The following is an 11,855-nucleotide window of genomic DNA, read 5'->3' on the forward strand; positions in this document are numbered from 1 at the left end:
TCTGCCATCTCAGGTTCTTGCCCACAGCGGGTACATGTTAGACAGTCAGAGAGACCCCCACCGATGAAGCGCACTGGCCGTGAGGCAGCTCCTCGACCGAAGCCGATTCGCAGTCACCCAGTGTCTCCTCTTACTGGTATCAAAGCCTGGCAACTTCTCACCAAGCTTAGAGGAGGTTATGTCCCCACCCCCACGAGGGATTGAATTCGTCCAAACCGACTTCCATCTCGTATGTGCAGCTCTGTCGTAGTCAGGGATTCTGCGTACAAGGGTTGCCAGGACTTATTTCGGCTCGAAACGGGGCGCCATCCATTATGCGCTTCAGAGGGGTATCCCCATTCCCTCTCTCTTTGATCTTACTCGCAAAAGTTGACTCCTTGGAGGTGGCTCTTTACTCATATTCTCTCAAGATACTCGGGGTGTAAAATGAGTACCTGGCCAGTAACAGTATTGTATTTGTCCAAAAAAAAAAATCTTTTTAAAAGAGAAAAAATGGTGGCAGTGTTTTACAGGAGTCATGTCTCGTCCTATATATATTCAGTGTTGCAGTTGTCTTGAGAACTCATTGAAAAGCGTTTTGAAAACATAAAGTGGATCTTGCTTTATAAAGAAGCTCAAGTTTTTGTTTTCTTTCTATAGACCATGACTAAAGCTCCACCCATCCTGCCTATCTTGAGCAAGCCAATTTTTAACTTTAAAATTTAAAATTGAGCTTTTATATAGAGCAATATCCATTAAACATGCTCAAAGCGCTTTACAAGGGGTCCCTGGCTAACAGCAACATTTAACATGTAGGATGGGACATAACACCTGTTAGGCGATATTACAATTTTTTTTTTCGGACAGAGACAACACTGTAAACGGCCAGGTACTCATTTTACAACGGAGTACGGTGAGAGAATGTGAGTAAAAAGCTTTCTCCAAGGACTCTCAACTATGCGCCGAGCGAGGCTCGAACCCAGGACCTTCCGATCCGAAAAGATAGCGTCATACCACTAGACCACATAGCCGCACAAGTCAATCTTTTCTGGTTTTCACCAGGAATAAAAAAAAAAAGAGAAGATGCCTTTACTTATAAAATAAATACATTAAAAAAAAAAAAGTATTAATCCTCATGAAATTTAGGGTACAGCTTGCAAGCTCTAGAAAAGAAAGAGAATATCTGGGCATTCGTCGCAATGCAATGCTGCAAACTGTGCAATTCAATAGAAGATAGCGTTTAACTAAACACCCATAGCACGAGGGCTCCAATACGTCTTATTAAATGGATCACCCCTGAGTTTCCCATGCACACATTAGTCTCTTACTGCTGTGTCTTATCCTCTAACCCAACTCACAACTCAAGATCTGTTTGTTTTGTTTTGTTTGTTTTTTTCCATTTCCCATACTTTCGTTTTTACTATGCATTTATTTATCTACTTAAAAATTATTTTTTAAAAATTATGAATTACCATCAATTCTTTCTTTCTCCTTGCGTTCAGTGTGAGTTCTACCATGTTGATCATAAGTTGAAGAGGATGAAGAGGAAGAGGAAGAGGCTGATGATGATGAAGATGAAGAGGATGATGACATAGATCGACTTCTTCCTCTATGTCTTTTAGCAGGTCTGCTCTTTCTACCCCCTTGTGGGGAACTCGAGTCCGATGAACGATGCCTTTGTTTTCTAAGGAATTATAAAAATTACAAGTAATTATTTCTTTGTTTGGAATTTATTTTTATTAAATTGTTTTAGTTGGGTTTTTTTTTTGTTTTTTTTTTTCTCTTAATTTTTTCCCACTTCATTTTTGTAAACTTTGATTCAAGCAGGCTAATTTCAAACCATATTTATCCCAAAAGATACTTATCTCAGAAATTTTGTTTCTCTCAAAATAGGATAGATATTTTTCATTGATATCAGACTGATGCTTCAGTTAGTTTTTCTTCTCCACCCCCCTTTACCTACATCGTTTCCCTTTGCCTCAGTAAATACCTTTTCTTTGTGCCAGATCTGTTGGGTGAAGTGCGGTCATCTTTACTCCGCTTCTGTTTTTTCGTCTTTTTTCTGAAACAGAAAAGTGCATTGTTGTCAATCAATATTGATTCATTTTATAATGACTTCTATCAAATGAACCCTTTCACACTCCATCCACTAAATACACCTATTTCATTGTTAACCCTTGCACCACTAACCGTCCATTTAACTCTTCACCACAAATCAATCATCCATTGAGAATCGTGAAACGAAAAGACAATGGTGATATATAGAATGGAAGCCATCCCTTTCATTAGATACGCTCATTTTCAGCTAAAGATATCATTGTGGTAAAAGTTTTATATTTGTAACTTTATTTGTAACATGCATTGATCATCACACAGTGATGAAAATGCGCGACATAAATGCCATGTATTATTATTATTATTATTATTATTATTAATTATTTTATTATTATTATTATTATTATTATTATCATTGTTATTGTTATTGTTATTGTTATTATTATTATTATTATATTATTATTATTATTATTATTATTATTATTATTATTATTATTATTATTATTATTATTATTATCATTGTTATTATTATTATTATTATTTCTCTTTCTTCTACCATTAGCCCCTTCATTACATACTTCCATGCAACCTCTAAACAATGACAATGAGCAAACCAGTTGTCTACTGGTATTGATTAACCTTAGGATCCAGGCTGTGCCAAAGTGTCATTAGCAAGTCATATGTGAAGCATGAAGAAAGTTGTTTCACTATTGTAGTAGTTCAATAAATCAAGCTTATATATAGGGAGTTATATGAAAAGGTGAAAGGGTTATATATATATATTTTTTTTTTTTAAATTATGCCCTTCCACCACGACATCATAAGATATTGTCACCTAGGCATTCCATGAAGAAATAATATAGATAATTCATCAGACAAGATGTCAACAGGAATTACGCATGTTGTCCAAAGTGAGCAAATTGGGAATTAATAATCTTGCCCAAGGAAAAAAAACGAAAATGCCTGAAGTGGGGCTCGAACAGTGCAATGCCTTAACCACTCAGCCACGTCGCCCCCCTTATATATATATATATAAAATATAAATGCAGCCACTCACTTATTTATGGCCGAAACACATGTTTCTGTGGTCTCCATCGACGTCATCAGTCGGCATAATATTTTACATTAGCTCTAACCAACATTATCGAGCACTCTCGTACCTACAAGTACCCACCAACACTCATAAATATAATATATATATATATATATATATATATATATATATATATATATATATATATATATATATATATATATATATATATAAAATATATATAGCCTCTAAACAATGAAAATCAATTGAGCCTCTAAACTGTGACAATCATTTTTCAAATCCTTATCTACTGTCCTACCTCGCCAGTTTCTTCTGCTCTTGCTTGATGATTTCCAGCAATTTCTGAGTGCTCTCGTTGAGGACTTCGCTTGACGACAAAGATTTCTGTCTGTCTCGATGGCGTTTCTTGACCTTGACCTTGCCTCTGCTGCTGCTTTCACCATCATCTCCTCTGGGGTCAGTTGTTGTTGTTTCGGATTGAGATTGTATGGCCTGAAAGAAAGAAAATATTGGATAATTTATATTCACTCCATATTCACGGATAGTAATAATAATAATAACAATAATAATAATAATAATAATAATAATAATAATAATAATAATAATAATAATAATAACAACAACAACACTTCCAAACCAAAGTGTAATAATTAATAATGTGAAATTGAATGTAAGCTTCAATTTAATTACAAAAACAGATCAAATGAATGTTTCGGGTTACCCCTTTATCATCAAAACAGGATGAATGAAACACTACAGATGAATGAGATGATGTGGTAGTGGCGTAGATAACTACATTATCTCATTCATCTGTGGTGTTTCATTCATCCTGTTTTGATGATAAAGGGGTAACCCGAAACGTTCATTTGACCTGTTTTTGTAATTAAATTGAAGCTTACATTCAATTTCACATTATTATTTATTTCTTCAAGCTTCGAGCAGCAACATTTACATGACCAAACCACAGTGACACACCATTCAGCTCCAAACCACAGTGACACACCATTCAGCTCCAGACCTGATATTCAAGGTACTTACAGTTCAAAGTGAATACTAAACTGCTAGGAACTGTGGACTGTAAAGAATTATCAACATTAATAATAAATGGTAGTTAAAGTAAACAACAGAATGTTTAACATGTAACTTCTCAGGCTCAAAACCCTTTTGCCGCTAATGATAAAAAACAAAAACAATATAAAAACTAAAATTTTGTATCGAAAGATGATACAAGAGGTTTTATAATGTCCCATAAGGACAAACGTTATAGTGAATAAATGTCGTGTGCAAAAATCTTGGACATTTTTGTGAAATCATGAGTCTCAACACTGAGCTACAGTCCTGCAGATAGAACAAAGATGACATCACTGAGGCCTTTGTTATTGTTTTTTTGCCATCCTCGTTTCTGAGTAATTCTCACTAAACGGTATGAAACCAAACTATAAAAATTCATGGTTACACATAGTTTTGTGTGTTGGTCCGTTAAACTTCCGGATGGCAATGTTGTGAGCTTCTTAGCCAATCACATAATATCTATTGCAGAAACAAAGGGCATTAAAACAAAAACTTTTTTACACACCAGCAATTTCTGGCAGTCCTCCATCAGGTCTTTGGCCTCTTGGTTGGCAGGGTCCACTTCTAAGACTTGACCATACAGATCACAGGCCTCTTTCACATGTCGGCTGTCCTCAGCACTGGTAAGGAAAGTGTCATTTAATATATAATATATAGATACTCCTGGTAAGATGTTCAACCATATTTTCAAAGTCAATATCTTTATCCTTAATCTTCTTTTCCTTTCATACTAGTAAAGTAATTTTCTTACAATATTCATCCTAAAAATTTGTTTTCTTAAATTGAGCTTTTATATAATAGTGCAATATCCACTAAACATGCTCAAGGCGTTTTACAAAAGGTCCCTGGCCAACAGAAACAGTTAACACGTAGGTCAGGACACGACGCCTGTAAAGCGATATTCAATTATTTCGGACAGAGACAACGCTGTTAACGGCCAGGTACTCATTTTACACCTGAGTACGGTGAGAGAATGTGAGCAAAGAGCCTTTTCCAAGGATTCAACTATGCGCCTAGCGAGGCTCGAACCACCCAGGACCTTCCGATCCGAAAGCGAGTGTCATACACAAGACCACAGGGCTGCAATTTCACCATAATGGCTTATGAGAGCCAATGAGCTGCTTTAAAAAATATCCATCCCCATCACCACATTGGTTCTCAGGAAAAATAAGAACTCAATCGGTAGAGTACTTAACTAATGTAAAGAAACAAATAATAAAAAAGCCCTTGCGGCTATGTGGCATTGCGGTATGACACTCGCTTTCGGATCGGAAGGTCCTGGGTTCGAGCCTCGCTAGGCGCATAGTTGAGTCCTTTGAAAAGGCTCTTTACTCACATTCTCTCACCGTACTCAGGTGTAAAATGATTACCTGGCCGTTAACAGCCTTGTCTCTGTCCCAAAAATTTGCAATATCGCCTGACAGGCGTCATGTCTCGTCCTACATGTTATGTGTTGCTGTTGGCCAGGGACCCCTTGTAAAGCACTTTGAGCACGTTTAGTGGATATTGTGCTATATAAAAGCTCAAGTTTTTTTTTTTATCTCACCTTTTCCCCATGGCGAGAAGTGTTTCCACCAAGTAGTTCCTGGCATTGCTGTGGGTCGGATTGTGCTCCAGAGCTTGACGAAAATCCACTACAGCTTTTTCAAAGACCTCTTTATTGGCAAGCCTGAAATTACAGCCAAGGAATGATGGAAAGTTTGAAAAAAAAACCTGTAAAATAAAGTCAATTTCTCTCCTTTTTAAAAATTAATTAATCAATATTTTTAAGACATGATCCTATATCATGGTTCAATGATTATGATAGGCAGAACATATGAAATTAATATTCAGTGTTCAGTATGAAGAAAGAAAAAAAGAGCCTCACAGAATGAGAAGAAAGAAAAGTATAAAGCCCTATATGGTAGTTGTAGAAGAAGTAGTATTAATACCTTTGGTGGCGGTTAGAGATACATTTACATCACCGATCAAAGACTGTTGGATATTATGGGATGGAAGAATCTGCATCTACTGCAAGGCATCATGGGAAGACTCCAATTCTACAAAGCATCATGGGAAATTTTGGCATTGCAGGAGGTAATAAGACATCACATGTAGTTTTGGGATCATGAGTTGTCACAGACAAGACTGAAAGGCATCCTGGGATGGATGAATGATTCCAAGCCGAGTACAGGAAGTTGTGAGTGGTTTTGGCATTGTGGGTCAAATGGAAGAATACCAGGGATCCTGGGTTGGTTGACTCCCAATTCTATAAGACATCAATCATGGACGGTTCTGGCATAGTCAGAGGTCACATACAAACAGTAGCAAGGCATTGTGGTATTTTTGTTTTTGGAAACAACAGATATCTCCACACAAAGTACAAGATATCAAAATATGTTTTTGAAATCCAAAACAGAAAGGTATCATGGGATGTCAACAACATTATCCAAAATGTTTTCAGCACAAGGTCCAAAATGTCATCTGAGGTTTTCATTAGAAATTTGAAGACATAATTATATATATTTTCATCTTTCATTGCAGTGGACAATGTTTCGATGTTTCATCGCATTGAGAGAAATCTCTAGTCTTAAAACTCATAGACAGAACACCAGCCATTATTTATAAAAGGAAATGAAACTACGGGAGTCGAGTCGTACTTTTTGTTTGTTTATAGCTTGTGAGCCTTTGGATTTGCCACTTATACTGCTCTCACAAGACGGTGTATGAAATTCTTCCCGCATTGACAATCATTTGCTGTTTTTTTTGGTTTTTTTTCCCTTTCTAGTTTGATCAATTTTGAGTGTCGTGTAGTAATCTCCTGAGATTTTGGATAATAAGCTGGACAAAGTGGTTATTGATCATCCTCTGAACTCCTCTCTTCACTTTAAAAAAAATATGCTTATAAAGTTTTCATGGGAGGGATTTCAAGATCCCTTCTTTGGGACACGTCGCTGTCTAAAGAAATGGTGAGTAGACTGATAAATATCAAACCATTTCAGTTTTCGTCTTCTTCAGTGACTGAACAGTCACGATGCGACCATTTCAACGTTTCATACAATCAAACGGTTCTCTCTTATACGAATATTTTAGCCAAGCTTTTCCATGTTGTCATGTTTGAGAATTTTTTTTCATGACTGTTGGTGAAAATCAACAGGTTGCTTTAATTTATTGCCTCAATATCAGACCTGAATAACAAAGAAAAAATAAATATAAATAGGTTAATAATCAAGCAATCCATAAAGAGATAAATGGGCAAACAAATTAATATTTTAGAAAATTAACAAGATAATATTTAAGAAAATTAACAAGAAATTTAAAGGAATTTTCCTACTTTTCTTAATTCTTTATAAACTTATAGTCTTTCACACTGCCTCAAGAATTTTCAATAATTTCGAAAATATTAATGAATCACATTATTGTAATTAAACTTTTTAAGAAAAATAATTCTGCACAGTACTTTTCTTGAAAAAAATAAATTATAACTAAATAGAAATTACCTTTCAGTTTTGCCTTTTGACTTCATTGGGAACCCAATGACAATGGTTATTCATTCCAAAGAAAACAAACGAAAAGATAAAAATCCTCTTTTTTCAATCGCACAGAAACGCAAAATTAAGCAAGAATAACTTTGCAAATATCTTTTCTACAGAGTTCACTGCAGAGAGAATGCCTCACAAAAATAGCCATCCACGGAATACTCATTCCCGCTAACATTGGTCTCATGGGTGGAATTTCAGGACAGCACCATGGGATATGTCACTGTCGAAAGAAATGACGAGTAGTTTGACAAATATCAAAAAGTTTCAGTTTCCATCTTCTTCGGTGACGGCATAGTCTTTTTTTTTTTTTTTTAAGGGTTTTACGGCGCTTGCAACACAGCGGCATAGTCGCGATGACCATTAAAACATTTCATACAATCAAACGGTTCTCTCTTAAACCATTCTTTTAGTCAAGCCTTTCCAACTCGTCATATTTGAGAAATTTCTTTATGACTGCTGGTGAGAGCCATTGAGTTGCTTTAATCCTATTGCGTCAACATCACACCTGAATAACAAAGAAAAAATACATTAACAATCAAACAAACACTCTACAAAGAGGTAAAAAAGCAATTATCAAAAAGAAATTAAAAGGTTTTCACCATACTGTTCTCAATTCTTAAGTTAACTTTATGTTTAAGCATTTGATACTGCTGAAAGAATGGAGAGTGCCAGTAATCATAAAAATATTTATGAATTAATGCAGACGTAAAAATTTTTAAAACATACATTTTAACACAATGCTTTTCATTAAAAAAAAGTTTTAAATTACAATAAAATTTACCTTTCAGTTTCGGTCTTTCTTGTCATAGGAACCAAATAACAACAGTTTTGTTGTAAATAGATTAACAAAACAAACGCAGACTTGATAAAGCAAAACATAAAAATTGTTGCTTTGATCGGACAGAAATGCATTAATAAGCAAGAAAAAGGTTCAATAATATTATATAGCCTTCTGAATATCAGTGCAGTGAGACTGTTGTCACAATAAATATTTACATCTTCCTCTAAATGATAATGAATCTCAACGTTTTCTTTCAGTCTAGCACACAATCCTCCACATCACTCGCTGAATATAAATTTAAAAAATAAATTTGAAAACTCACACCTCAGTTTGGTGGTGGTGGGGGGAGGGGGGGGGGGAGAGAGAGAGCCTTACCCAGGAAAATAATGCCAAAGCAAGAGATTTGTGATCATTGTCTTCCTAAAGTCATTAATCTTGCTCAACACTGCTTGACTTTATTACAAGATACCATTATGTCAAGCCAAAGGGAAAAAAATAGTTAGCTGGGATTTACTGTAAGATTTAAGGATGGGTAACCCTTTCCTGCCAATGCAGGAACTGCTGGAGCAAGCCAGCATGAAGGATTACAAGATATCATTATGTCAAGCCAAAGACAAAATAATATGGTGGAATTTACTGTTACAATTTTTTTAAATAAAAAAAAAATTGAGCATTTATATAGCGCAATATCCACTTAACATGTTAAAAGTGCTATACAAGGGGTCTCTGGCCAACAGCAACATTTAACATTTAGGATGGGACATCACGCCTGTTAGGCGATATTACAATTATTTTTCGGACAGAGACAACGCTGTTAACGGCCAGGTTTTCATTTTACACCTGAGTACGGTGAGAGAATGTGAGTAAAGAGCCTTTTCCATGGACTCAACTATGTGCCAAGCGAGGCTTGAACCCAGAACCTTCCGATCCGAAAGCAAGTGTCATATCACTAGACCACACAGCCGCACTTAAATTTTAAAATTTCAGGATGGGTAATCCTTTCCTGCCAATGCAGGAAGTGCTGGAGCAAGCCAGCATGAAGGATTGTGGGCTTATTTTCTTCATACCCCCGATCCCCTCCCTTCCCCACCAAAGATGACTACTAATATAGATAGACCGAAGTTGACGTTACTCAGGTCTTTAATATTGTTTTTTTACCATCCGCATTTATGAGTAATTCTCACTAAACTGTATTAACCAGACTATAAACGTTTAAGGCTACTCATAGTTCTGTGTGTTGGTCCATTATACTTCCGGATGGCAATGTTGTGAGCTTCTTAGCCAAGCGCATACTATCTATAGGATAGACCGGTAGATAACCATGCCTCTCGGACAATCATCATAATGTAAACAATGGCAGTGATTGGTAGACACAGCAAACTACACAGGTTTTACTATCGATGGTATGTGTTAAAGTAAAATATCCACTGTTCAACCGCTTGATCAGTTGAACTAACACAGAAAACTATGTATAAATTCAAACGTTTATAATCTGATCATGAAAATCATGTGATAACTAACTAGTCACTCATTTGGTGGTATAAAGACAATAACAATGGTCAGTGAGTGATTGGTCGATTTCATTCACGTTACTGTTTATAAACAAGCAACTATGTTTGTCCAAGCACATCTACTGGTTAATTGATTGAGTGAGTGAGAGTTGACTCTACACATGCTAGACTCGACGATCAGAAATCATCCTTTGTCCTGATGCAACGTCACGAAGGATGATTGTGTGTCAGGTGTTTGAATTATTTGTATTGTTTTTGTTTTTTTTGTTTTTAAGGGTTTTACGGCGCTTGCAACACATTTAGGTTATATCAGCGCCAGTAAAAAAGGAAGAAAATGGGATAGTAAAAAGTTCTAGAATTACAATTAAAGCACCCAAGAGAAAGTAAGACAAAGGGGAATGGGAACAAATAGGGATCAGATGTAGATTCCAAGAGCATACCACCAATGTACTTAGTTTGAGATCATCTATGTCTCAACCAGACACAAGCACAAAATCCAACAAAGTGGAATACACTCAAATGCTTACATTATACATTAAAAATAACAAATATAATAATACATAAAAGAGAGATGATTTACAAGGAAAAAAAATCATCTCCCAAAACAATAACAATGCATTTGACTGTTTCCCTCTCAGCCAGGACTCCGACGAGGGCTCGGAAAAAACCAAGTAATCTCATTCCAAGACAAAGACAGAAATCTTGTTGGATAAGATATAAGGGGATAGAAGACACAGTATGTACCTCCCTGCCCGCTATGGGAGGTCAGGATCCCCACCCCGAATTATTTGTATTGAATTACGAACAGCAAACAAAGATCAAAATTGTTGTCAGATAAAACAACAAATCTATTTGTTTGAGTTTTAAAAGCATGTCAAAGGTAATTAGATGATATAAACACCTGTTTCACACTGTCATCTGTCATGCAAGTAAAAGATTTCTCGTTTCTTTGCTTAGAAATAATTGAAAGCATCTAATCGGCTATGGCCAAGGCATCTCATTTCTCATGGTTAAAATGTGTAAATGTTGCTGCTCGAAGCTCGAAGAAATAAATAATAACGTGAAGTTGAATATAAGCTTCAATTTAATTACAAAAACAGATCAAATGAACGTTTCAGGTTTCCCCTTTATCAACAAAACAGGATGATTGAAACACCACAGATGAATGAGATGATGTGGTAGTGGCGTAGTTAAGATGAATAAACAAAACATTGTTCAATATTTTGTTTATTCATATATATTTAGTGACTATACTCGTATTATTTTCCCCATGAAATACAAAGTTTTTAACCTACGAGAAGGAATGTCTATTTTTGGTTACTACCATGTGACCGGTAAGATCCTGGATTCTAGCCATGATTCAGACACTTTCATTTTTTTTCTTCTCAGGGCTAGCTTATTAACTCACTCAACCCTAACACCTACTATATCCGTAGTTTACCCGGGGTTACTTTTTACCCCATGCTTATTCATTACATTTTTCTGAGACAAATTATAGGCGTAGTATCAGAGCTAATGTTTTTAGTTTTTACATGTTAATGGTAGTTTAATAAAACTATCTATACACATGTTCATTTTTGATACATTTTTTCCAATTTTGAAAAGTAGCAAAAGACTCTAGGATTGAGTGAGGTAATCCCCAAATTTGCTCACTGCGGACAACACGGTTGGTTGATTCCTGCTTACATCAGATATTTGTTTGATAAATTATCTATATTTCTCCTTGGAATGCCAAGGTGATGGCATCTAATGATGTCATGTTGAAAAACATAATCTTTATTAAAAAATAATGTCAATTGTTTTGTTTCTTTCACCTTAATCTTTTATCTTACTCAATTTGAAAAAAAATGCCCTTTAGTAATTCACGCCAAGGACTGTGGTGC

The 11,855-nt window shown here is 35.6% G+C and overlaps 1 protein-coding gene across 1 annotated transcript in view; it reads right to left on the bottom strand.

The window, feature by feature from the left end:
* Positions 1-11,855, bottom strand: part of LOC144955822 (uncharacterized) — a 44,981-nt gene that overhangs the window by 6,265 nt on the left and 26,861 nt on the right. The window contains exons 12-16 of the mRNA XM_078886018.1: positions 5,706-5,828; positions 4,665-4,779; positions 3,387-3,580; positions 1,970-2,041; positions 1,452-1,663 (exon numbers count right to left, since the gene is read on the bottom strand). Coding sequence (XP_078742144.1) covers positions 1,452-1,663; positions 1,970-2,041; positions 3,387-3,580; positions 4,665-4,779; positions 5,706-5,828 — 716 coding nt within the window. The remainder of the gene's footprint in view (positions 1-1,451; positions 1,664-1,969; positions 2,042-3,386; positions 3,581-4,664; positions 4,780-5,705; positions 5,829-11,855) is intronic.

This window comes from Berghia stephanieae, chromosome 10, assembly GCF_034508935.2.
Source record: "Berghia stephanieae isolate SIO BIC M18660-M18661 chromosome 10, UCSD_Bste_1.3, whole genome shotgun sequence".
In the NCBI taxonomy this organism is placed as follows: Eukaryota; Metazoa; Mollusca; class Gastropoda; order Nudibranchia; family Aeolidiidae; genus Berghia; species Berghia stephanieae.